Source organism: Patiria miniata, unplaced genomic scaffold (genome assembly GCF_015706575.1).
Source record: "Patiria miniata isolate m_02_andy unplaced genomic scaffold, ASM1570657v1 HiC_scaffold_16, whole genome shotgun sequence".
Classification (NCBI taxonomy): Eukaryota; Metazoa; Echinodermata; class Asteroidea; order Valvatida; family Asterinidae; genus Patiria; species Patiria miniata.
In genome coordinates this window covers 2,970,083-2,997,888 of record NW_024037054.1, presented here as the reverse complement: position 1 = coordinate 2,997,888, position 27,806 = coordinate 2,970,083, and the positions used below count along the sequence as shown (strand labels likewise).

Genomic DNA, 27,806 nt, shown 5'->3' with positions numbered 1-27,806 from the left:
TGATAATATTGGTTTTTCCAGCATCTACAAGCCCAAAACGTGAATTAAGTCAGTTTAACAATATTTTCTATGTACATACTAATCCTCCAAATCCATTTATTTCTGAAAATTGCAGCAAAAGCAAATGTTGCACATTCCCTTTAAGAAGACGACGTTATAATAAGGAGTCAAGGTACACAAAGAGGGTGAGAATTTCAATGAAGTGATTATTTTGCCGGGGAGGGGGAGGGGAGGGGGAGGGGGGGGGGGGGGGGGGGGGGGGGGGGGGGGAGGGGCAATTGGCCTCATATCTTGGCGGCGGGCCCTCCGCAGCGGCCCTAAAGTAGAACTGCTGCAGCCTTCCTCGTGGCGGAGCGGGGGGGGGGGGGGGGGGGGGAGTGACGTAACTGGGTTCCAATTTGCATGGGGACACTTAGAGGACCTCATTTTCTAGAGGGGGTACTTATTGCATTTTTAACAATACTAATGTTTGCCTAGTCCCAAAATTTTAGGGTGGGGGAGGTTGCCGGCGCAAGGGGTAGGGGCGTACGACTCGAGGGGGGGGGGCTATAGTTTTTGAATTGCGCCCCCGTGCTCTTCAATGAATTTGAACTTGTGCTTTTTTGAACCATTTTTTTTTGGGGGGGGGGGCTATTTTGTTGGCCTGCAAGATCTTCAAAAAACTTTTGAGTTGCTTTTGCGCCTGGCACTGACGTAGAGGAACCAGTTCCGCTGGAATCATTGCTAGGCTATAAAAAATACAAAACAAAATCATTGCCTGAAGAGTGAGCGGACTGTTTTCGTTCGATGTCGATATGTCTCATTCCGAAATAACTTTGTATTGTTATAGAAAACAAGCAAATATCATACATGATCTATTTTTCGACAATGAAATTCGACAAAAACATGGGGAGAGCACCTTTATAAAAATGCTGTGATTATGGTTTTTTTTCACCGAGTGTACTTGTACCTCAGTTCACGATGCATTGCCTTCAAGAACTGGTGCTAGAGGGCGCCATATATTTTATTTTCACCTATGCATTGCAATATGCGCAAGTACAGTACACGTACATATCGAAGTACATGTACTGCTGTGCTGGTCATATAAATCCAAGTATTCTGGCTAGTTTCTCTTAGTGATTTCGTAAATTCATGTAGCTGTCGACATCTGTTAAAAGCAAGTTGTCATCTAATATTATTTAGAGGTGATTTTGAAGCGTCTGTCAAGTTTGACTTAAGCCTTAAGGTTCAGTATGACAGTAGCCCTAGACCCAACGCCACGTTCACGGGTCTAAGTAGCCCCATAAATAATGGTCAATTTACTGGACTACCTCCGTCATGTCCGTATAAAGGCCACACTTCCACCATGTACAAAAACATGTCGAACTTTGTCAAATTTTGATTTTCACATTTAGGCTTTGTTTGTAGTGTATTTTTGCTTTAGAAGCATACTCACCCTCTTTATAGGTTAGCTGGAGTTACCCAGCCCTGAGTTTTATCATTGGGTTGTCATCTAGGGCTGGAGCGCATTTTTCTCAAAACTTGTAGTATTTGCAAAAAAATTTGGAAAATGTTCAATTTTGTCCCCGTTACACACTAATCAGAAAGCGCTGCTTTTTTCAGATGTCTATTTTTTGTGAAATTTCCAGATTCGTTTGCACACGGTCTGACTAGCCCCACTAGTGTGGCCGTCGGTATGCTGCGCTGAACCCAGCGCAGCATACCGACGGCCACACTAGTGGGGCTGACGGTCTGACGTGACGGTCATGACGGTTTGCGTATCAAAATTTCAACATGAAATTTCACGAAAATTAGACATCTGAAAAGGCAGCACTTTCTGATAAGCCTATAAAGAGTTTGAGTATACTTTTAAAGCAAAAATAAAAGTTCTACAAACTAAGCCTAAATGTGAAAATCAAATTTGACAAAGTTCGACATGTTTTTGTACATGGTGGAAGTGTGGCCTTTATTTACGGAGGTAGTCCAGTAAATTGGCCACATTTATGGGGCTAAATGGAGCGTTGAACTCCGGTACCCTCCGCACTAGCGTTCTACCGATGAGGGCGCTTGACGTGACGTGACCGTCGTCGCTCAATCGAAGAAAAACAAGTTGCGCTTTATCATCGACTGTTTTGTGTAGTAATAGGTGGCTCCGATCTGCGCTGTACTACGGTATGGGCTTTGAATATGGCGCAGATCGGAGCATGTATCATTATACAAAACAGTCGTTGGGCAAGATTACCATATGCGAAGTTCACTAATTTTCCTCTGTATTGACTAACAAGCCCCCAGATAGCAATTTCATGTCATCAAAGTCAATTTGAGCAGTGAGAAAATACAAGCATTTTCTTAGAAAACACTTAGAATTTTTCAGTCCACTCTCATAGGGTTTGTACACAGAGTGTTGAGTGAACTTCTTATATGGAATCTTTCCTTTTTTTTAAATTGTCGCTGTTTGGGAACGATATAACGGGTCTTATGGAATGTCATGAAATGTGTAGATCTATCCAGGGTAGCTGTCTCTCTCTTTTGTATTCTCTTTACCATTGTCTTGGGTGGTCTTTTGTCCTCGCGTGGGTATGTACAATTTGCTACAGTGTATCCGTCACCAAAGTATGGCAAATTGGTGGAGCGTATAGTACGGTGGGTACCGGAGTTCAACGCTCCACTCAGTAGAACTAATCAAAAATTTGAATTTTTGATTTTCTTGTACACAGGCGGCAAAAGTGGACAAACCAAATTTCCGAATTTCTGCTAGCAGAAAATTGGAAATTGCGTTCACGTCCACACCAAATTTCTGAATTTCTGCTAGCAGAAAATTGAAAATTGCGTTTACGATCGAACCAAATTTCCGAATTTCTTTACTAGCAGAAAATCAGAAATTGCGTTTATGACCAAACCAAATTTCCGAATTTCCACCGGCAGAAAAATGAACATTTGATACCATAAAACCAAATTTAATTTTTTTGTGTACCAGTAGAAAATCGAGGGCGGCCATTTTGGATGGAAAAGGAAAGGGCATCCTCCTTCCTTATTTCAAAAAGGCAGGACGCTAAACATGTTTTTTTTTATTTGGCCTTACGGCCCCGAATCCCACGCCCTATTTTTTTGGGACTCACTTTTTGGGGGACCAAATTTTGTCTTTGGCCCCCCCCCCAAAAATTGTTGTCTGGATCCCCCCTTAGCGTCGGCTTCTAAAAAAGAAGTATAGCTTTCATGTCATTCCGACTTTTGTTGGCTAGATCATCAAACACATCAAACCGTGGAATTGCCCAAATAATACTTTATCAGAAAATATGCTTGATTTGGTTGGTTCTGGCGGAAAAAATTGACTTTTTCGTGTGATTTTTTTATTTGCGCGAAACAATTTTTGATCGTTTCGGAACTGATTGAACCAATCCGGAGCTAGGAAAAGCGACATCGGTACTTTTGACATCGTAAAGTCAAAATATAAAGAGCTTAAATTTGAAAATTATTTTGTGGACTTTTTAACCAATGCCACTTGAATTTGTGGAGTAGTTGAGCCGAAAGCAGCCTGAATGATGTTTGCTATCTGGAGCTAGGAAAAGGACTGTAGATAAAGGGCAGGGTTTTGATTTTTTGAGGGAAATTTGGGGGTAAAATGACTTAACGCAAAACGACAACGCAACACGAAAATAAAGATTGCTTTCATCGCACGATGTACCGTGAGCGCGCAAGTCACGCTGCAATCGTAATTTCTATCCCAAGAAACTGTTAAAAATAACGAAAAAGGTGTCATTACATTGAGAGAAGTCTGTTTTAGGTTTAAAGTGTCATATTTTAGTAATAAAAAAAATGTTGATTCCATTTCTAATTTGATCGAAAGAAAACAGGGGCCCTACACTACACAATCGCCTGAGTAACTAGGACTCTACGAATCACCATTTAAACATTTTTAACATGGTCGCCCGACCATGTCCAAATGATAAAAAAAGGCGATTCGTAGAGTCCTAGTTACTTGGACTAGGCTAAACATCGTTAATCATAATTATTTTCATAAGCCCTTTAATGTAGGCGATCGTGTAGTCTGAGTATCACCCGTTATCCACGGAGCTAAGTCTCCTGTATAAACGTCTGATATGTCTAAACATGCAAGTCGTGACGTCATTTCATTCCCGAATCAGGACTAATGGTTTGATTGGTCAATTCGAATGCAGTGTTTTGTAATACAACAACAGCCCGGCGCATATCGCGTAACATGATACAGAGTGTGTGACACAGTTTTTTTTTTAACCTTGTCTATGACGCGCAACGGGTGAATGACCGAAGACCCGACATAGAAAGCGCCCGCTGATTGGTCAAAATCTAGAGGTCAAGATGCAGTTGTCTTGCCTAATTAATCAGCGATTCTGTTCATATTCAGTAGACTAGCGATCTTGTAGTTATGCCAAGTTTAAAAAAAAACATATCTAGCGTCCTGCCTTTTTGAAATTTTTTTTTCCCCTCCAAAATGGCCGCCCCACCAGGCTTTAAAGATGGCTGCCAGCTTTTTTTTTAAATGGCCACCACTTGGACTCAGGAAATGACATTAGGTATACAAGCTTTATATGGGCTAGATGCAACAGACAAAGAGGGCAAAATGATGTCACAGTTTAAAATTTTTCATTTTTTCAGTTTAAAAAAAAAAAAAAAAAAAAAAGAAAAAAAAAGGAGGCGGCCTCCAAAAAGGAAGTGAGTGGGGACGCTAAACATGTTTTTTTTTTATTTGGCCTTACGGGCAAAATATCCACTCAAGTAGACTTGCGCAGAATGTAGTAACAATAACAGTAATATGCAGACACCACCTCTTCGGTTGTGTACAAAGTCTACGGAGAGTTGGGAAAGATTCCCATATCTGGCTATCACTAATTTTTCCCTCCAGCGACCTATCAACCATCAGAAAGTGATAATATGTCCAAAAAAAGTCAAAATTAGCAGGGAAAGTATTTAAGTATTTTACTGAGAAAATACTTCGAAATTTTCAGACCAGTCTCATAGGGTTTGTGCACAGGGTGACAACTGATAAGTGATGGCCAGATCTGGCCGTATCATATGCGGGGCCAAAATCGCATCCGAGGATCAGAACAGCCAATCGCAGCACAGGGCACCTCGTTTATTTATGCTGAGAAGGACATCAAACAGTTGCAGGTCAATGGACTGTACTGTGTATGCAGAATGTACTAGTACTACTACTGACCCGACGGCTGTTACATGTTCTACTCGGCATGAATAATCAAGGCACCCTGTGATGTTAACATAATTATATTGAAATACATGCTGGAAAGAATGTAGTATCCAGACGTCACTTCTTTGGTTGTGTACAAAGTCTAGGGAGAGTCAAGTGCAGTATTTTCTAACAAAATTGGAAATGTTTCTCAGTCCCAGATTCACATCTTTTCAACATTTTTTCAACTGACGTTCATTGATGAAAAAAGGGGCGACAGGATGCTTTTCCTACGTATGCATTAACCCTAACTCCCTAGCATGATTTACTAGGAATACCCATCCTGGCAAATGCCAATACCATATGGGAAACTGCACACACATATTTCTGACTTTGATTCTGGAGGTGTGCCAACCCAATGTTAAAGACTGTCAGTTTAGGGGTACTGTACCCATCGTGACAGATTCCAACAAAATATGCTGTTGGGGTTTGACGGGCTGAGTTCTGTTAGGGTTAAATGTTCTTTCTTTGGTTGTTCCTTCTTTTAACAAAGTCTGTAAATTATAATCTTTTCTGTTTTATTTTGTTTATTTTCTTGATCACGTGGACCTCCTTAATGCCTTCCCCCATCACTAACCTTGCCTGTACTACCTGTAGACTTCTTTGCGATAATTGGTGTCAATTTTTGTTGATTTAATTTCTTGTCATTAATTTTTTTTAGTTACTTAAATTTTCTGTCATTTTGATTTCTTGTCTTTTTGTTTTTAATTTGAGTTTCTTTTCCGTCCAGCCTGTATCTTTTGCTGCTAATCCCTGTATGTTGGGTGGGTTCCGTTCTTCACCCTAAAAACCTGTCTGTCCCCCTCCAAAAACTGCATGCCGGCAAGCCAGCACCGCCAATCGACTTAAACATGATTTTCCACTGATTCCACCTCGTAAAATCGCTTACCATGGATTTCAGACGACGCGGAGTCAAGTACCAGTTATCTAGAATCAGTGAAGAGGACGAAGAGGAAGAAGAAGTAAATGAAGAAACTGCATTGATGGATGAGCAGGACGGTGATGCCTTCCAGGAGGAAGATGCTCAAGGTACCAGTCTTGATCCAAGATTGGATTTGGGATTTTAATATATTTTTAACTCGTTTGCACAATAGTCAATACATTGTTTGTTTTAGGGGCCATTCAGAATAGTCATTGTTTAAAAATTTCGAATTTGTTTTGGATTCTAGAAGCTCTGGTGCGATCTGAGGCAATTTCTAACCACTTTAAAGGGAATGTACAACATTTGCTTTTGCTGCAATTTTCAGAAATAAATGGATTTGGAGGATTAGTATGTTATAGCAAATATTGTTACACTGACTTGTTTCAAGTTTTGGGTTCGTAGATGCTGGAAAAACCAAGAAAACCAATCATATTCTTGTAGGCTGGCTCCCTGGCCCCACTTAAGATGAAATTGAGCAATTTATAGACTTTGGGGAATTGTAAGATCAGAGATTCAATCTGGAGCAGGCTTGTAGTCTCCACAGGTGTGTAATCAATTGCAAAGAAAATACAGACGAACTAAATATGAAAAATTAGGAGCACTTTTTGAAAAAAAAGCCAGTTTTCTCCAACGCTGGCCGACCAGCGTTGGAAAAACACAGTTTTTCTTGAAAATGTCAGCACACCAGGAGCCACAACTTTACAGGATGCTTTAGACTGTCATTCCCAGACAATCCAGTAAGATATTTTGTGATAATTTGATCATTTCGTTTTTTGATGTTTGCAAATGTTGTATCTTCCCTTTAACCAAATCTTTTTTGAGGAAAAGATGGTGGTGTGCACAGTGCCTGCCTTTATTTCGAGGTCAATAAAAAAACAACAATTGGGTTCGTTTTTTTGGGGGGGGGGGGGAGGCCCCCATTGGCCCCCTCCCCCTCGGGCCCTCGGGCAAGACAATTGCCTCTCTCCACCCAGGAGTACAAATGGGTAGCTGTGAGCGTCGAGGACCGAATGAGCGCTGATATCGGCTGCCGCATGGTCCCATGGCCTGATAAACGGGGGAATAATTGTAAAGTGCTTTGAGATTGTTGACAGGATTTTGCAGGATTCAGGCAGTGGTCACTCCTCCACGGACCATATTCAAGAAATAATGGAGGAATTTTCAGGATTGAGGCTATATGCTATCCTTCCATGAGGCCAATTGGAGGATTTTGCAGGATTGAGGCTGCATCCTAGCAAAAAGGCCTAGGGAGTTTATAGGTTAATTGAACAATCCAAATTTCAATTTGGGGTGGGTGGATGGTGGATCAAAACCATTTCAAATAAAATAAATCGACATTTGAAATATTGACTATTCTGAATGGTTCATTAGTGGAAGTTCACATAATGCACCCGTCAGTGTTGGATCAAAGGCTTTGACCCTCAAGGCCAAGGCCAAGGCCAAGGCTTTGACCCTCAAGGCCAAGGCCCTAAAATCCAGCCTTAAGGCAGCCTTAAGGCCAAGGCCCAGCATCAAGGCACTACATCACTGGCACCCGTCACACAATCTCATGTGTTTCAATGTCATGTTTTATTTGCTTCACTGGACTGTCACCTTTAAACCTGGCATGGCCTACCGTGTGGTTCGTGCAGTCTCCAGGTGCATGAGGAAGTACATGTACGTGAACACATCTATTTCCTGGTGACACCATTTTACAATCACAGTCTTTGAACTTACAAATCAAAAGGATGCTGTGGACTTGCATTTCCTATATGACATTTGAAACTTTGAGGAAGTACATGTGATACTTGCAAATTCAGGACGATGCAGTAGGTTTTGTGTGCGTGAATAGGTATATGGTGTAAATCGAGGACACACGCATGCAACATCATCGATGAATTGAGGATAAGCAAATCGAGGATGACCTCGATTAGAAAACGTGTACAAAACCAATGAGAGCTGTTGCAAAAAAAGTTAGAGTATAAACAAAGGAAAAGGGAAGAGGAACAAATGAAAATCCTTGATTTACACCATAAACAAATGTGTGTGTCCATGTGCATGTGTCTCTAGGTTCTGGTGAAAACATGTCACAGACACAGTCGGACCCCGTGACAAACGGGACAGCAGATGACACCCCCACACCCCCGCACAGTGACAGTGAGACAGAGCCTGAGGGAGGCCCTGTGGATGAGCCCGAAGTAAGTTGTTTTCATAGCTTTGTAGGAAAACCTAGGAAAGTTGGTTTGAATTGATAATTAAAATTTATTTAGAACTTGAGTGTGTCTAATGTCTGTGCCCGGGCATGGGAAATCTTTATCTTTATGTATGGTAGTTCTTGTTTTGGGGTCACAGTTTTAAGTCCCCATCTTGTCAATTTACAAACGCCAACTTTACAAATTATTTTAATTCCCTAGTCAGTTTCTGTGTGAATTACATGTACGATACTGTGTTGAATATTCACAGTTTTGTCATCCTGTTTCACTTGTCTCATTAATTAGTAAGGGGATGTTGTCGCTTTCTTAACCCTCCTGCTATCTGAACAGTCAAAGACAGTCAAAATCAATCCTCTTCCCCTGCCATGTGTTTTACACAGGCTAGTCACCAACAGTCAGATCATATTTCAGGCAAGCACTCTGACTTGTCAAATTCAGTCAACAGACAAAAAAAAACCAGGCAAGTTGTAGGCAAAGCTGGCTTATCAAGAGCCTGACGCTCACGCGAAGACGCGTAGCTAATAGCTTTGGCACATTCAGGAAGTCGTGCGTACTTCGTGCACGAACCAGTACAGTACGCACACGCTGTGTGTCCCGTCCATGGGACTCTCAATTGTGGTAAAAACACGCCCTCTTTCGTTGGCGCACAGAACCTTTAATCATCTGTTTACACCAGTTTCCATGTTACTGGTTCGCATGCGTATAGCGTGGAGTACGCACGACTTATTTTATTTTGAATGTACACAAAGCCATAGCATCTTCGCGTGAGAGTCGGGCGTCGTCGGCAATGCTTTCAAATGTCTCTCCCAGTGGTCTCCCCCAACTCTCCCTTTCTTACCGTTGAGGGGGTACTTGTACACGGAGCCTGTATCTCTTGTGCACACATTTAGCTGTAATATACCGGTAGTGTGCATTAGGTTTACTTGGAATTTCTTGGTTCCGTTGCCCAAAAATATCTTGTTGGCAGGGCCCTCTATCACTGCTTACAGGGACCTGTTGTTACAAAAAGTAAAATTCAGTCTGGGAAAAAGACTAATCTCAGCTCATTCGGAATCATTTTACAAATTAAATTAACTTTTCACCCTTGTGTAATTCCCCCCCCCCCCCAGACTGGACCTGATGCCGCAACTGATGGCAGAGGCGACGACAACACGCAAGCAGATGGAGGTGATAATGAAGATAAAGTAGACAAGGGAGTTGCGGTGTCCCTCCCTCCAGAATACCAGGATCCCCCATCGTACAGGGAGACACTGCGGCTGTCAGGAATTGAGGTGAACTATCAAACGCGGAGCCAGGTACCGGTAGGCAACTACATGTACATGTGTAATGTGTAGTAGCTCTAGCCTGTGCCAAAGTGCTCTTTCATTGGGTCAAAAAAGCAAACAAACGTTCCAGTAACATTGCCAAAAAGTAAAGAAGGCAACTGATATAGTGCTTTGGTGCAAGTTAAGCTTTGCCCCCCCCCCCCCCCCCCCCCCCGTAGTAACGCCACTGTGTACATATATAGACATCTTTCTATTTTTTGTCATTTTTCAAAGATGTTCTGTCCAAGCTATTATTCCACCTCAAAAATAGATTTTGTTTTTAAATTGCAAAAGGTATACAATTTTGAATGAATCAGTCTGAAAACAATGGAGCTCTCGTATGATAGACTGTTTCCCACCCACTTTTAGAATCCATATTGTGGGGACCCGGAACCAGTCTATTTGCAGGGAAATTCTGTTTTGTGCAAAACAACCAAAAAAAGAAATAAGATTTTTTTGAAGGGGTTGCAGACACCCGAAAATAGCAAAAGAAATACAACTTTTCAGTTCAAAAACTCTAAAGTCAGTGTTTACTTGGAGAAAAGAAATCAAACATTTAAGGAGGACATTTGTTACAACTGATAATGTAGTAACCAACGGATAACGTATCACCAACCGATGATGTCACAAAAATTGACCAATAATGTAAAATGTACTACACTATCAGTCAATTGTTACATTATCGGTCCTTACTGATAATGTAAAAAAAAATGACTGATAGTACATGTATAGTAACATTTACTACACTATCAGTCAATTTTTGTTACATTATTGGTTGGTGATACAATATCAGTCCATTGTCGGTTAGTGATACAATATCGGTCAATTTGTGTGACATTATCGTTTGGTGAATGGTGATATATTATCCGTTGGTTACTACATTATCAGTTGTAACAACATTACTATTTATAAGGACATTACTTTTTTAACTTCCAAAAATATATTTTGATAACACAAAAAAACCTACTTACCGATCCCATTTACGCTGAAAATTGGTCAATCGGGTTACTGGAAACATATCTTTTCTCTTTTGACCTTGTGCTTATTGTGTGCTGTGTATTGTTTTTATTTGGCTTTCTTTACCGTTGCATAAAGATAAATGTAACTCACAAGATACCTCTTGCTAGTTTCATTATCAAGTTATTTTCAGTCCTGCATTGCCCTTTTTGTTGTGTTGAGGTACGTGTTTTTACTTATGCAAATGTGAATTTCCATATTCATGAGCATATCAGTGATGTCATGAGAGGTAGAGGATTCAGCCCTGCAGCTACTTGCATACAACAAGTTTCTGTTTTGTTTTATATCGTGGTCAAATCTCTTGTTTCTGTGTTGCTGTGTTGATTTTTATTTACACCATTCTTAACTGCCAGTCATTGGACAAACTTGACGCACAAACTGTATGAGTGTGCCACAGTTTAGGTTCATAGTCCCTATATAGGTAAAGTCCACTGCTCAAGGACATCAAGGCAACAGCGCCCTCATATATCAGGAAGTAGTACGGAAAATGTAGAAGCACTTTAAAATATTTAACCCTAACTTCCAGTACCGCTACGCCAACCTGACTCCCCTTCGAAATCTCCCACTTATTCCAAGACGATTTTGGAGGATTTGGGAAGGTTTTGGTTAATGTTTCTTTGCTCTACACTGATGAAACTTCCCTGCCCGCTATCCTCTGTAAAGTCCCAAACGGCCCTGCAACTGCTTTCACGAAACTTCACGCAATGGCGCAACTCCGCTTGCGCCACAATTTATTGCGTAAGCTGCGCAACATTTCATGCTGGGCAACATTTCACTCACGACACATTTCACGAAAGTCTCATTTTAGGTGGCGTAATTTTTGCACAACTTATCAAGGTTGATACAAGACACTCACAGCTTTCTTGTTTGAAGTAATTGAATTTCTATTTTACTGGCGACAGAATGTGTAGAGCTACCCCATGATTCCAAAGAAAGTCAAACAAAATAAGTTTCAAAATCATGGCGGGCTGAGGTAGTTCAACAACTATTTCATAAACAAACAAATTCATACACAAACAGCCGCCGTAAATGCTTTTATTATCCGCGCCCAAGATGTTTTAAGTTATTTAAAATGTTGCCCAGCTATGTCAAGTGCGTGAAATCAATCGTAAGTTTATTGCGCAGCTGCGCACAAAATTTGTTGCGTAAGTCTTGCGCATGGCGCAAGCTACGCACTTTTTCTTGAAATCAGCTGCCAGTGCTGAAGTGGATTTCTGGGGTTTTAATTGAGAATATATACAATGTATTACAATGTATTACAAATATATACAATGTATTACAATGTAAATTAGGTGCTAATGGCCTTCCTGTGGTTCTTTTTTCTTTGTATAGGATGAGGATGTAGTCAGGGATCCAGATGAGGATAAAGTCAGGGATCAGGATGAGGATATAGTAAGGGATCAGGACGAGGATATAGTAAGGGATCAGGAAGATTCCGTTGAGCCTCATGTAGTGGTTAATCCCTTTGATGAGCCGAGGGACGGAGCACAATGGGAGGATATTGAGATGGGAGAAATGACTGGTAAGTCGGATTACCACTTACATATAAATGGAATTATTTATCAGATAGAATTTGCGTCGGGGTGATGCAGGGCTCACAAAATCTGACGTCTTGGGACAAGCAAAATATTTTGTCGGACAATCAAAAGTTCCAGGTTGCCAGCCCGACGAGAAACAACTTTTTTTCACCAATACTCACACATTTTTACACTTCATTTTAGTTCATGAGATTTTCAAAAGTTCCAGAATCCTGTACTTGTGCACAGCCTAGCGTCGAACAATAATATTGACATTTTGTACTAAGCTGCTGCGTTATTGCAATTTAGCAAGCGTGTGTATGGTCACACCGCTCTGTGCCGCACCGGTGTACAGCGGTCCGGTCAGATCCAGGAAACGGACATACCTGTACACGCAGGATTGCCTACAAGTACGTATGGGCTCCGTGCGCCAACAAAAGAGGGCGCCCTTTTACCTAGCAACGACGTCCCATGGGCGGGACACATAATACATTTCGCTGGTTGACGCGCCTGCACCGTTCCTTGTGTGTGACGCACGTACACCAGGGGATTTGTACTATGTACACGTAGTGGCCACGCTCCGCGGCAAAATATTGCAGTCAGGCAAGATGGCGTCGTTCGGTCACCCCCAACTGTACTTTCTTTGCCGGTGAGGGGGTACTTGTGAGTGGAGTGGATAGATTGACCACTCTTCCATTTTGGCCGTTATTGCTTATGCCTAGGTTACCAATATCACACAAGTGTTTTATAACGGGCACTACCATTGGGCGCTACATTATGCTTTGGAACGGTGCTGGACTCTATAGTCCACCTCCCCATTTTCTTTCCTTTCTTTCTGATTTCCCTTTAGTTTTTAAAATCTGATGGTGACACTTAGTAAAAATAAAAAAAATAAAACCAAGAAGAAGAAAAAAAAGGTGTCCCTGATGCAGTCGCAGGTTGTTTGAGTCAGTATTGAATGAGTCGGTGACAATTCCTTTTTTTTTCCACTGAAGAAAAGATTGATCATTTTTTGCAGGTTCTAAAGATGACTCACCACAATCAGCCGAAGCAGCAGCTGAAATAACCTCTAGCAGTGGTAAGAAAAGAAAAGAAAAGAAAAAAAAATATGTACAATTTTTATGGCTGTTCCGAGTATACCCAATATTTGAATACTTGATCATCACTGAATACCCCAAAAGCATTCTTCTGATTTGAAAATTGAAGGAGTCTCTCAAACAAGGAAGGAAAATATCAATGTTGTTAGTTTAATCATATGTGACCTGTCATCACAAAATGAGCTTAAAGTCAATTTTTTTCAGAATTGGGATATTTACATATCTGGATTCTGCAGAACAAGAGCTTTCCAATGGTATACACATGTATACCTTTAGGGTTATTGAGTTCAGTAACAGAAATGTGGGCTTTTTTTAGTTCCCTGAATGTCCTTCATAAATTGTAAACTGTTCAATGGGATGGCGCCAGACTATTTATGCAGCCTTATTTTACTGGGTTTTTTTTAATCTGACGTAAAACATTAGGGAATGTTTAATTACAAATTGTAGATTATTCACTGAAGCAGACTTGAACTAAATTGTAATTACTTGGTTTCACTTCTGTACGCAAGTTCCACAAATGAAGATTTTACCACACTTTAACTTCAATGTGGCCGACTCGTGCATATGGCCCATTGACCACCAACTTACTTGAAGTTGTTGAACTGATTCTCAAGAAAATGGCAATCCTGCAGTTGTGTTACAGTTGTGGATGAACAGTCAACTTGAAATAGACGGGATGAAATGGGTTTAAAGATGTTTGACAGAACAAAAACATTGGAGAAATGTAAAAGAGGACTTACAGATCAAGCTTTGCCTGGAAGCAAAAAATTTACCACCCTTTCAAATTTTGGCTTTGCCCCACTGTATTGCAAAATCCCAATTTCCAACTTTAAGCTCATTTCATGGTGACAGGTCTCTAGTCCTGGGCGAGTAGTCGATTTTTCTACTCGAGTACTTGCAAAGAAATTACTTGCGAGTAGTCAAGTACTCAAGAATTGTTAACCGAATTCCCATAAAAGCAGAAAAATGACACATAGGTTAGTTAGATGGAAAGTAGCTGCAAGCAAATAGCGTGCAAGTCACACCTCATTCTTCAGCAATGAGATATCCTTACTGTGCGACGTTTGAGTCATTTGCTTAAATTTGTTTTCTTGATGAATGGAATCCTAGGGAGAGAGAGGTGGAGGGAGTGATTCCCTGTTTGCAGGGGACGTATTAAGCCAAGAACCCTAAACCCTAAATTGCTACTCGCGATTACCTGCTTGTACTCGCGCCAGGAAAACTTCTCAAGTAGATGAAAAACCACAAGTAGAAAGAGTAGCATAAACTACTCATGAGTACTCGAGTAATCAGGTTACTCGCCAAGCGGTAGACAGGTCTTATATAAGTTGCATGGATTTATTGTTTGTCAAATGCTACATTTTGGTCGACAGTCATTTTCCATGCGGTGCGTCCCTCCCATAGCTCTGTATCTCTTTTCCCATGTTCGCAGATTCCATCAAGCGTTACGTACAGCCAATGGAGATTGAAAGCCAGACGCTGGAGAAGTCGTTTTGGTCGGACAGATTCCACGTGGGTTTCAAGGACACCAACTCGCGGAGTCTGCTGATCATGGTCTTCAGCGTTCTCGTCGTTGTCTTCGCAGTGTTGATCGTCGTTCTTCTCCCTCTGACCTTCTCGTACGTGGAGTACTTTGAGGTACAAAACTCAACGCTGGTCTGAGGTTACAATCTCATGCTCAAAATACTAACTTAAAATTTGCATTGACTTAAAAATGAACGGTGAAAATCCAGTTGGTTAGATTAAACTTTATGACTGAGTGCAGTGATATACGTCAAACTGCAGTTTTGGGAATTCTGAGACTGGAGGTACCGGTACATAGCCGTGTTTACCTCGAGGTTTTATGAGGTTTAATAGGGTTGTATGGGTTACCTCAGAGAGTCAGGGTAAAACCTCAAGGTTTGGGTTTACCTCGAGGTTTTACAAGGTTTAACAGGGTTATGTGGGGTACCTCAGGGTCAAACCTTGAGGTTTAGGTTTACCTCAAGGTTTCCAAGGTTTAACAGGGTTAGGTTTACCTCAAGGTTTCCAAGGTTTAGCAGGGTTATGTGGGGTACCTCAGGGTAAAACCTCAAGGTTTAGGTTTACCTCAAGGTTTCCAAGGTTTAACAGGGTTATGTGGGGTACCTCAGGGTAAAACCTCAAGGTTTAGGTTTACCTCAAGGTTTCCAAGGTTTAACAGGGTTAGGTTTACCTCAAGGTTTCCAAGGTTTAACAGGGTTATGTGGGGTACCTCAGGGTAAAACCTTAAGGTTTAGGTTTACCTCAAGGTTTCCAAGGTTTAACAGGGTTATGTGGGGTACCTCAGGGTAAAACCTCAAGGTTTAGGTTTACCTCGAGGTTTTCAAGGTTTAACAGGGTTATGTGGGGTACCTCAGGGTAAAACCTCAAGGTTTAGGTTTACCTCAAAGTTTCCAAGTTTTAACAGGGTTATGTGGGGTACCTCAGGGTAAAACTGCAAGGTTTAGGTTTACCTTAAGGTTTCCAAGGTTTAACAGGGTTATGTGGGGTACCTCAGGGTAAAACCTCAAGGTTTAGGTTTACCTCAAAGTTTCCAAGGTTTAACAGGGTTATGTGGGGTACCTCAGGGTAAAACTTCAAGGTTTAGGTTTACCTTAAGGTTTAGGTTTACCTCAAGGTTTCCAAGGTTTAACAGGGTTATGTGGGGTGCCTCATGGTAAAACCTCAAGGTTTAGGTTTACCTCGAGGTTTACAAGGTTTATCTTTGCATTCTTCCCTAATTTTGTACCTCTTCCACTCAAACGGTAAATGTCAGGTTTTGTAATACCTTTGTCATGTGTGAGATGTTCTGTGAAAACCAGATACATCTGGGCAAAGCTTGAAATGGAAATATGACCCCAAAAACTGATAACTGATATGGGGATGCTTGTTTTGTTGTTGAGTTTTCAGGTTTTTATTTTGGCAAATATGTGATCCTAAATATATACAAATGTACTGTAAAAGTTTAAGATCATGGTCGTACCTCAAAAGGGATGTTTTTTAATCATTTTTAGAGGTGTATCAGTTCAAGAAATGTAAAACCAAAAAACTTAACAGGCAGTTTCTCGGTTTTATTTTTTCTTTGTGACATCATGAACTCCAAATGCAAAAATTTACCAAGGACGTCCATTTTTAAAAATCAAGCTGTGACTGAAGTGGGGAAAGACCTTATTTTTGGCCAGAAAAGTCCGTTTTTGACAGAAACCTCAAATATATGGGTTTTTTTTTTAACCCTCTCCAGCTTGGCCTGAAGAGACAGCGCTCCACCGGACGGGTCTTAGCCAGTGATGGGGCGTACGAGTCAGGCCGGCACGCCATCGGGCCGGACTACACCTTCAAGATCTACCCTTCCTGGGCCACCAACATTCAGCTGGATGACATCTCGGTGACCACGACGTCTGGACTGTCTCACAGCTTCTCCTGTAGCTTTCAGTATTTCATCAGGTTTGTATGGCATCAAATAAAACTAGTGTGGCCCAAGTACCCCGTCATCTCCCGGTTACAAAGAGAGAGTTTGAAAGGATGCAAAACGCATTGCCGCCCTAAGTGCCTGAAACTCACGCAAAGACATCACAAGTTCGTTTACATTTGGAATGCCAATTTGTGCACATTCAGCGATGTGTCCCTGCCAAGGAGCTCTCACTGGTGCTCTCATTAAAGCCCCAATAAAATCCCGACCGACCAAGTGGTGCACCCGGCCCTCAGCCCCCCCCCCCCCCATTTTTTTCTGTGGCCAAAAATTTTGGGCATTATAAAAATTTGAAGTAAAAAAATTGTGAGCCCCCCAAGCCAAATCCTGGGTGCGCCACTGGACCGACCCTCCTGATATTTTTCATGCGAGTGCAACACAACAGTTTCTTGTACTGAGAATCGAGATGTCTGTTGACAGCAGTCTCTCCAGGACTTTCATTCAAGGTTCCCATGGTCATGGAGATATCATGGAAAGTGCTGGAAAAAAAGTTGTCCAGGAAAAGGAATTGGAAAAGTCATGGAAAATTGGAAAAAAATTACAAACGTCATGGAAAAGTCATGGAAATCTAGATCATGTAAGGCCAAAAAAAAAAGTCTCCGGTTTCTGGCATGGAGCTTGCCCAAAAAGTGGTGCGGCGACGCAGCTTTTTTTTTTTTTTACCTGTTTTTTTTTGCTTCAAATGTCGGCTGATGACTGCAAACGGTGCCCGACTAAACTTAGTGCAAATATTATGGGAGACCAGAGAGGCCACATAAAGCATATTCTCGATCATAACCCCATCTAAAAACACGTTAAAATTGTGCAGCAGCAGGATTCCAGTCAAACCAGTGGGTTTGGCAGTTTTGAGACATCATCTTTCATTGAAAAAAAAACTTTTTCATTTTGCTGACGCGCATGGCTACGGCGACGCGCGCGCATACCAGATACCGGAGACTTTTTTTTTGGCCTAAGGGTTATTTTTGATGGGCCGCTTTAAGGATTGCTGTAAGGGGAAGAGGAGGCCATTATTAATTCAAAGTCATTTTCAAAAGCTCACAAATGGTATCAGCAGTTCATCAGTACCATAATACCAAACAACTTTTCTGGCGTTAAACATTTTAAATGGCAAAATGGCATTAAATGTCATGGAAATTTCCAGGAAATTGTCATATTTTAGTCCTGGAAAGTCCTGCAAAAGTCATGGAATGTGGTTTTCAGATTTCTGTGGGAACCCTGTCATGGAGGTTTTGGGACTTAAAAATGGTAACTTTTGACAAAGTAAAGGGAATCTTGTCTCTCGTGGGTTGGGGAAGCTATAAATTACCGTCTCCACCATTTTTGTCAAAGGTTGATACTGGAACTTATTATGTACGAGGTGTAATCATGTTATTGTGATTTATTGTGATCAAGAAGCACTGGTCCTTTTGTGTTGGCTGATTTGGACCACCTCCCTCCGCTTTGTGTCGGAAAGTAGTGAATTTGCACTTATTGCCCCTTAGTTGACCCTAATTCAGCCTCAGTCCTCCGAAGTCATCCGTTATTTCTTGACTTTCTTCAGTGGTGGAGTGACCATTGCCTCAATCCTCAGAGTTGTAACGCGTCACTGATTTTTGTGACTTGAGTCGAGTCGAGTCATTTTAAAGAAGTGACTCGAGTCGAGTCAAGTCATTAGGTCAAGATGGTCGAGTCGAGTCACAGTGAGTAGTCGAGTCGACTCGAGTCAAGTATTTAGCTCGAGTCAATTCGAGTCACAAATATTTGAGCACTATACAATAAATAAACACAAGAGAGAAATTCATTTTTTGGCTTTTTAAATTTTACATTCGGGCTACTACATGTGGCGACACCACATTTGCCTCTTAATGAAAATAAAAAGGGGGTGCCAGCTGATCGTCATTCAACTAATGGGGACACTGAACAAACTATGTATGTATATGTATACACTATTCGCGAACATTCTAACGTGACGTGAACAAAAACCGGCACCCGCGTAAGTCATTGCAAATATTTTTCGCAAAGTTTTGCTTTTATTTTTGGGACTCGAGTCTCATTAGCCTTCATCGAGTCGAGTCGAGTCATTCTGATAAGGGACTCGAGTCGAGTCGAGTCATTTGCTCGCAGTGACTCGAGTCGAGTGGAGTCATTTGCCTTTAGGGACTCGAGTCGAGTCGAGTCACCAAAAATTGTGACTCGAATCGGACTCGAGTCGAGTCATGGACTCGAGTCATTACAACTCATTACAACTCTTGAGGCAATGCCGCTGACATTCAGAAGCAGTGCAGATGATATCGAGCATAATGCATTGCTCACTGATGCATGACTGTACATAAGCAAGGCTCGGTACAGCCTACAAACTCGACCCAATGCATCCTTTAAACAATATTTTTTTTGCTATTCAGCCTCAATCCTCCAAAAACCACCTGGAGGATTTTGGAGGATTGAGGAAGTTTAGGGTTAAACACTGTTGGACCTGTATACTACAGCCCTCTTAATGCCCCTGTGCTTTCTGTTTGAACCACAGAGAAGGGGAACTAGGCCTTCTAGAGCAGAGATTTGACAAGTCGTACCCTGATGTGATTGAGTTTGTGGCCCAGGCAGCTCTCAAGAACGTCGCGGCCACCATCTCCTTATCAATGTATCTAGAGCAGAGGAGACGAGTGGAGATCATGTTTCACGATGCGCTCCGGGCCAAACTGGGTGGTAAGAATAGAAGAAATTAAAATCACGTAGTTGTAATTATTGGCAATGAAAGACTTTTGAGACGTCGGTGGCAGCAAACAGACCGGTCCTTTTCAATTGTTTACATCATGATTAAGCTAAGGGCAAGTTCGCGCAAGAACTATTGTTGACCAATGGTTAACCATAGTCTGCCCAAACTCTGTCTAGTTGTCGATAGTTGACTACGCTAGTCGACTATTTGGAACCAGCCTACCGCGGCTGGTCGCGCAACGATTTATAGCTGGTTGTCAATAGCAATTTCCACAGCATAGTGCAGAAGGGACCAACTATTGAAACGAACCTTTCATTTTCATTGCACAGTTTTTCCAAGTTAGTTTACGATTATGTCACTTTTGTCACCATTGTACAATAATATTGGCGATTATGTACGATGTCCTTAACTATACACAATCACTATTATTGTGTAAATAAAGAGAAGCAACAAGTGTTGAATAATTGTGCAACCGCCATTTCTTGATGGTTGTTGACATGACAATAGTTTGACTAGAGTCGTTTGCACTTCAACGTCAGTGTGCATGTGCTTGTTACGTCACGAACCAACCACTAGTTAACCACTGGTCCTTGCTCAAACTTGCCCTAATGTGCGCACGCTCACAGTTACGCCTTCAATGGAAAAGGACTGGTGTGTTTGCTGCCACCACTGTCTTAAAAGTCTCCCATTACCCAGAAAAGTATCTACATGTACCGTGAGATTTCTGTAATGACAGAAATTTTGCTCAACGTGAAGATAAAACTAGTATGAAGTAATAATAATAATAATGTTCTTATATAGCGCTTTATACCAACGGTCTCAAAGCACTTTACAATTATTACCCCTGTTCATAAGGTCATGAGACCAGTTTTTGCAGCAGCTCGAGATCAGCGCATTCTGGTCTCTACCTTCACAGGTACTCATTTATACTCCTGGGTGGGGAGAGGCAATTGTAGTAAAGTACCTTGCCCAAGAACACAAGCACCCTGTTCCCCGTCAGGGTTCGAACCCACGTACCAAGGCACGTGAGTCGAACACCGTAACCATTGGACCACAGCGCTCCAGAAATTAATATCCTGTGAAATTACTTTTGGTTGAAATGGTATTGTTTGTTGGATAACTAATGTTGAACGTGGTCTCAAAACAATAGGTTGCCCACGGGCACATGCTTTTACGTGCATTAGTAACGAAATCCAGTTGTAAGACCCAAAACATTTTGTATACGCTGAAACTTCAACGGGTTAGTTGTTAAATATGCACCCTACTTAGGAATTGACCTATCGCCGTTTGCGAGTTAGCCGCGCCCCTTAGACAACCAAATGGAATTTTTGTAATAATAAAGTTTTGTTTGTCTCAGATTTTGCGCGTTCCGCGTCCATTTGTATATCATGTAATTGGACAATATTTCACATGCTGCGTGGACGCGATTCTAACGCGATAGGTCAATTACCTTCAGATCTAGAATTCGGTACTCCAGCACTCCACTTTACCAACTACATGACCAGGAATAAAATATTAATAAAAGATATTTGTAGAGGTGTTTTTTTTGCTTTTGAATTGACAGGCGACTGTTGTCCTGATCAAGAGCTTTGCCTACGCTACGACACCTGCCATCTGTGCAGTAACTCCACCACCAACTGTACCCAGGGCTACCACGTGGACGTGCCTTACTTCCAGCTCCTAGAGATCGACCTGCCCGACGTCATCCTGGATAGGAACCTACAGGTGCAGTTGCTGAACGAACAGGCTGAGGAGGAGACCTTCCTGCAGCTAGAGTTGCTGGCTAGGAAGAAGACGGAGAAAGAAACCCAGGAAATTCTCAATTCAGGTGGGGGAGCAGTTCTGTGGTTGGGTGCATTTCCATGTGTACAAGTACAAACACTTTGCAATGAGCATGGGTAATTAGTCATGAGTACAGTAAACTTCGGCTAAATCAACATCGTACAACTCGTCAAATCGCTCAAGTCGGCCGTCTAACTAAAGTCCCGATTGTCTGTAATGCATTTCCATTGAATTTTTATTTCTCTAAGTCGGCTTTTATAAGTCGCCATTTCGCTCAAGTCGTTGTGTTACTCTCGGTCCCCTTCCATAAAAAGCATTACAAAATCCTTTGTGTAAGTCGGCATTCAAAAAATCACGCATTGGCATCGACTTCCTGTTCTGCGGTTGGCAAGAAGTGTCGAGTGAAAAGTGGTTTGGCACGGCCCGTGATCGCTGCATGCATTGGTGTCGAAAAAAGGTGTCCTACTGCATACATCACATATGCATCGTGAGCATATCAATACCAGTACCCCCTCTAGGCTGTACGCATGCGCTCTGTCTATTGTGGGGGTTGTCTTATTGAATGACTAGTGCTACAGTCAATGCATGCATGGTATACCGGACCATGCACGCATTTAATTCGTTACTGTGCACGTACCTACAATGTATCACTATTTTGTACACGTGGTCTCCACTATCAATACCCCAAACATGATGAAAAATTTGAGTATTATTTTGCTGGATTCAGCTCAAGTATTAAGGAGATAAACCAGGATAAATCAAAGCCAATTAGTACAATGAATCATGTGTGCAAAAAGGCCATTCATGTAAGGCAGCACAATGACGACTTACAGCAGATGTTGGCATTCGCGTAAGTCGCCAACTTAGCCGGAGTTTACTGTCGATTTAGCCAAAGTACTCATAGAGAATGCGTACAGAGCAATTAGTTCCAATGAGTCTGAATACGAGTGTGAGTACATTTCCACAAATATGAAAGTTACCAAAGTCCCTTTGGGTGCATTCGTCGTTCGAGTAGCTCAACTGGATCGACTTGGGTGAAGGCAGACGGGTTAGCCACGAGGCTAATCAAACGTTCAAACGCTGGCCTTCATGATCCTCCCGTGATGTCTGTAGAACAGTAGCTGTGACAGTAGCCATTGACAGAACACCCTTTTTTTAACTGAGTCTTACCATTCCTTCCTCCACAGCCTTTAAGATTAACTGCTTTTCCGTCAATCGCAAAAAAATAACAAAGTCGGGCTGAAATTAGCGGCCTAAATTGCGATGAGATTAATATATAATTATGTTTAGATTTCAAATAAAGTTGATTTGTGGGTCCATTCGATCTTTTCCATTGTCCATTTCATGGAATGAACAATGCATGTGTGTGACGTATTCAATCACTGACTCCACTCCATGAGCAGGGTCTGTGGTGGCTGATCCATGTGAGCCCCGAGTATGACGTCAGAGCTAATCGAACGGCACGGGGCTAACCCGAGTCGATCCAGATGAGCTAATTGAACGCACCAATTAAAAATCAGACAGAAACTCTTTAATCCTTTGTAACTCAACTATTGGTGTCATGGACTGAACAAATTGAAATGGTTTATCGAAATGGATGTTTAACTCTTTTGCTACAGAATTTAATTTACCGATTTTTCCACGTTTGGACGTAATAAACCGCTGGAAATTCCACCGTGTGTCGATGTGGACGCCGCCATCTTGAAATGTCTCTCTGTAAACAATCTGCTCACAATAATCTGCAGCAGACCCCGGCGAGACGGAGAGCCGCTGGCAGCGGCTCAAACTAGGGTCAGAGGTTATGCGATATAAATTATGTAGATAAGGCACACGTCATGCGGATACCCCGTTTATTCACAGCGACGTCAACGAGCCGCTGCCAGCGGCTTGCCGTACGACATGTACAATTTTTGTATGCCGCTGTCAGCGGCTCGCCGTAGCGAAAGAGTTAACAACCATCAATTTATGAGCTCACTCTTGAATAATCCTCATCCGCAGCTTCTGAAGTAACCAACAACGGAACCGCAACGGCCAGCTTGATCCGATCCTTGGGCGAGGCCGAGGCAAGGGCGATAGTTGAAGCCGCTAACAGCCAAGGGTTGGCCTTGATGTACGACAGAATGGGCGTGACAACGGACGAACACAAGGCCTCGTTACACTGGCTCAGGACTCTAGAGCAACAAGAAATGCTGGTCATGGGCGTCAGCTTTCAGGAATACTTAAGCTTGGTCAGAGACTCCATTGTTACGTAGAGGAGGGGGAAGGTGGGCATAGTTTGCCCATAAAAAAAAGAAAATAAGCTAGCCAATTACCTTATTTAAAGGTAGAGTGAGTATATCATGGCAGCTATCCAACAAGTACATTATTTTTAAAAAGCATATAGTAATGGCACTAAACTCCCTGTGAAATGATACTTTCTGGCATGCTGTCATTTTGAAGGACACAATAAAAGGTCGGTCATTTCCAAAGATGCGTCTAGAGACGTATCTGTGGCAATTTCCGTTAGTAGTTCGTCAGACCTGGAAGGAAATGCGTTCGAATGCCCATTCCAGTTGTTTCCCCCAACTCTCTCTTTGTATTGAGGGGGTACTTCTGTGCGCTGTCTGTAGCCAAAGTGCGACGACCGCAGGTTGGGAGTGATAACACTCCCAAGTATGACCGCAAAGACCTTTTGTGCCTGACATTCATTGTCACTATTTTAAAGCTTTGTGTGCTGAAGCATATGGGAATTGAATCTTGGTAGCTGCTATTTCATTCACCATTTCCTTGTGTGTTTATTGACAGCAATGATGGTCCCTTAGTGCTTTGATGTGTCCAAGTTTTATAAACTCCTTCCATTTTACTGTCTCTATTAGTCCAGAGAGTGCATTTTATGAAGAATCCCTCCTAACTGTAGTTAATTCTGCATTATACAACACCTGAATAAATCCCCGTCATCTGATTGGTGAATTGTAGATCACGTGACATATTATTATTCAGTATAATGCACAGTGCGACCATGCGTTATACCCATGCGTTATACCGTTTAACTTTGCGCTTGTTCCATGACGCGGTATTTGCGTGCAAAATGCATGCTGGTGTGCACGTTCAGCGTAGCGTGTATTGTTCCAAAGAGCCAGCGCTACAGCGTTGGGTTCAAACATTTTCGTGAAGGGGTAGTTTAACATCTTTAAAATCAAAATAAATTGTAGTTTATAATTTACCAATCAAATGACGAGAATTTATTCAGGTGTTGTATAAAACAAATAACGAATGTTTTACGTTCGTGCGATGGAAAGAATAATTTCATTCGGTGACAGATTGAATGTTCTATTCCACTCGGCTTCGCCTCGTGGAATAGAACATTCAATCTGTCACCTCATGAAATTATTCTTACCATCGCACTCACAAACATTCGTTATTTGTATACTAACTTATCGGCTAAATCATGGGATGGCAAGGAGTCCTGGCCTGTGTACATGTGTGACGTGTTCTGTCAGAACTGGGCGGGAAATCCATTTTGAGCATTTTTTTTATCTAAAATCTTATCTTAAAAGCTTTCTAATGATACTTTGCTGTCTTTTGAGGAGTTGCAAAGTAAGTATTTTGTGGCTTCGTTATGCAACAAAATAAAAAAAATAGTGAAAACTTTGAACTGATAAGCCTAAAAAAAAAATCACCAAAAATATATTTCATGGATGGAATTTTGATCTAAAACTTCAGCAGGATGTTCATGAGGTTTTTAGAGGAATAAGAAATAAGCCAAATGTCAAAGTGGTCGAAATACACCCTGAGGCCAATTTTGGCTGTTTCTCAATTTCAGGGTCTGCCCGGTTCAGTTTTGTTTTGACAGAACAAGGTCACATGCCTGCATCCCATAGGCAGTCATCTCAATATCCGGGATAAATTGCAGACAACTTTAGCCGAGTATTTGTGTTTTTATGTATATAAATGTATACAGTAAAACTTCACTATTATGAATACATACAGTCCACAAAAAAAATCTTCAGTATTAACGTCTTTCGTGGTGACAATTTTCAGCTTCCAAAGCTCCGTAAAATTGTGTATGAGATTTAGGAGCACTGTATAACTGAACATGACATTTGGAAGTCAAATTTAAATAGAGTGGCATGTTCTTTGTATTATCATTCCACTGTATGGCCATATTTGGTTCATGTACTAGTATACAAATGTAGAGTGGCTCGGAGTGAAATGGGAGGAATATTATCGCAAGGTTAAATCTGGACTGTTCCATTTCATGAGGCGAAGCCGAGTGAACTGGAAAAGTCCAGATTTTACCGAACGATAATATTCCTCCCATTTCACAATTTAAAGCCACTCAATATTTGTTTTATATAACTGACATATAGATCCTTGTCATTTGATAAATTTGAACTTTTATTTCAATACAAAATTGGTGAAAAATGTATTTCTGTCTTCAAACCACCCCTTCACGAAAATGTTTGAACTCAACTCTGTAGCGCTGGCTCTTTGGAACAATATGCACTACGCGCAACGCTGAATGCGCACACCAGCATGCATTTGCACACAAATACCGCGTCATGGAACAAGAATGATCCCAACTGTTGAATAGTATTTCCTATTCCCCATAAGCGAATGGGTCTTTTTGATCCCCGGCGTGAATGGGAGCAAATGACGAATATCACGTGATGTGAGTTCCACCAATCAAACGATAAGGTTCTGTATGTCAGTTATACAGAACAATACCTTCTTAGCTCTTTGGCTGTTCTCCTTCAACTGAAGGCCAAACCTAAAACCCTGTTTGACTTGTGCTGCCAGGCCAGTCGAGAATTATGGCAAGTTTAAAAATGAATTGAAATAAGTCATTTCTGTAAATTAGTGTTGACCAAGTACACATGGATTTCTTTGTCAAGTTTTTGTTTGCAAAAACTATATATTTTACATCTGCTTGAATAATTGCAGATTATGTGATTGAAGATATGTGTAAATATCGTTAATGTTTATATAAACTTTGCATTTGCTATTTTAAATAAAAAAAACTTTTAAAAATGAAACAGTATTTAAGTAAACATTTTTGTTAAATGTGTCAAATTGCTCACCCCTCATCACAATGGACACTGCCTGACTAATGGGGGCGCTGTTTAAAGTAGACAATATTTGACAGTCGGTCAATATGTGGTGCTTTTGAACATATAAATAAGCCATTATTATTTTACAAACTGATATACAGTTTGTAAAATAATAATGGCTTATTTATATGTTTTTCTTCTCATACGGGGGTACGTCAACCGATATTTGGGCAAATAATATTTGGGGGCAGTGTGGCCAGGTGGTTAGGGTTCGTGACTCATGATCAGAGGGTCAGGGGCTCGAATCCAGCTGCTGCTCATATGCACTGATCTCTATTATACTGACTGGATAGCGCTTCGGGCCGTGGGGGTGAAGTCACTGGACACCATTTTGACACTCCCTTTGGCCACCTAAAAGTATATGCAAAATTATAAAATAAATTTATATATTTCAACACATTAACATGAGTAAAATAACACTTTGGGCAAAATGAATAAATAGAAATGTGTTTGATGATCCAAAATTGCTTCGTAAACTGTTATAATTCTGCGCTTTTTATATACGATCCGTGCAGTGTGGGGCTTTTGAGGGAGCTTCAAAATGGCCGCTACGTATGTGTGAGGGCGTTACGGTCTTGTGCACACGCATAATGGTCGAAGCGCTATCAAGTCAGTATAATAGAGATAAGTGGCCATGTGTTGTGTCCTTTGGCAAGCCACTTCACCCCACTTGCCTCTCTCCACCCACGAGTATTTTAATGAATATCAGCATTAGCTGGGAGTAACCTGCGATGGATAGATAAACGGCTCGTCAATTTTTTTTTTTTTTTAACAGAAATGAGGGTATAAGAACATTTATTCGTGTCTTTCTTGACTTGAATAGAAATATCAGTACCTGAAGTTTGATATTCTAAAAAAATACATCAATAATCTACAAGTGTGTTAACAATTGTAAATTTAGCACATAAACGTTCAAGAAAAAAATGTGCTTAAAAGCCAACTGGCTTTGAAACGTTACATTCCATTAATAAAAAAAAATAACTTTTTTACTTCAAATTAATGTGCATTGTTCCTCAAAATTGTACACGTATCTGTTTGATTATAAATTATACAAAAAGTCGTGTTAATCTAAAATTACTTGATCATGATAGTATCCTTATGTTAAATGACTGCACAAAATTGGACAAACATATTTCACTCTAAATATTGATATGTACATCAAAAACTGTTATCGCCCACTGAACTTCACTGAATGGAGTATTCCAACAAATCTGCATCTGTCACCTAATGTGGCCCATGATCGGATGGAGCTTAACTAACACAAGTGCGATTGCACAATAAACTCTGGCCATCTGGCATGAAAGTCTTGCATGAAAGTCTTGCATGAAATCTATCAAAACGATCCCTGCCAGAGCTTAAAGATACGACGCCGGGCTCCTTCCATCCACGTCGGCATGAATGATTTCCCCTTGCAATGGACGGTAACATTAACCAGAGATTGTATGTACAAGCTTGGGCCGCCGTCCCATGCAAAACTCACGCTGCGCTAGCTTGTCCCAAGCCCCTTAAGTTTCCCATATT

The 27,806-nt window shown here is 41.3% G+C and overlaps 1 protein-coding gene across 4 annotated transcripts; it reads left to right on the top strand.

The window, feature by feature from the left end:
- The first annotated feature begins 1,043 nt into the window (after positions 1-1,043).
- LOC119722674 lies at positions 1,044-23,486 on the top strand. 4 transcript variants are annotated; one of them, XM_038192918.1, is made up of 11 exons: positions 1,044-1,156; positions 6,105-6,232; positions 8,175-8,302; positions 9,427-9,612; positions 11,971-12,160; positions 13,174-13,233; positions 14,685-14,890; positions 16,494-16,696; positions 19,225-19,403; positions 20,978-21,241; positions 23,194-23,486. In XM_038192918.1, the coding sequence occupies exons 2-11, from the start codon at positions 6,187-6,189 to the stop codon at positions 23,445-23,447; spliced, it is 1,716 nt and encodes a 571-aa protein (XP_038048846.1). In that variant the 5' UTR covers positions 1,044-1,156; positions 6,105-6,186; the 3' UTR covers positions 23,448-23,486. The 4 variants fall into 4 exon arrangements, with proteins under 4 accessions (XP_038048846.1, XP_038048842.1, XP_038048845.1 ...); XM_038192914.1 differs by lacking the exon at positions 1,044-1,156 and having other exon boundaries at positions 5,736-6,232; XM_038192917.1 differs by lacking the exon at positions 1,044-1,156 and having other exon boundaries at positions 5,738-6,232; positions 9,427-9,588; positions 12,019-12,160.
- Positions 23,487-27,806: the final 4,320 nt, after the last annotated feature.

What these genes read in the sequence shown, in the direction of transcription:
- LOC119722674 (XM_038192914.1), top strand. Translation starts at nt 6,094, where the DNA reads ATGGATTTCAGACGACGCGGAGTCAAGTACCAGTTATCTAGAATCAGT. An exon ending in GCCCTGTGGATGAGCCCGAA is followed by an intron (nt 8,303 to 9,426) that starts GTAAGTTGTTTT and finishes CCCCCCCCCCAG; the next exon opens with ACTGGACCTGATGCCGCAAC. An exon ending in TGAAATAACCTCTAGCAGTG is followed by an intron (nt 13,234 to 14,684) that starts GTAAGAAAAGAA and finishes CCATGTTCGCAG; the next exon opens with ATTCCATCAAGCGTTACGTA.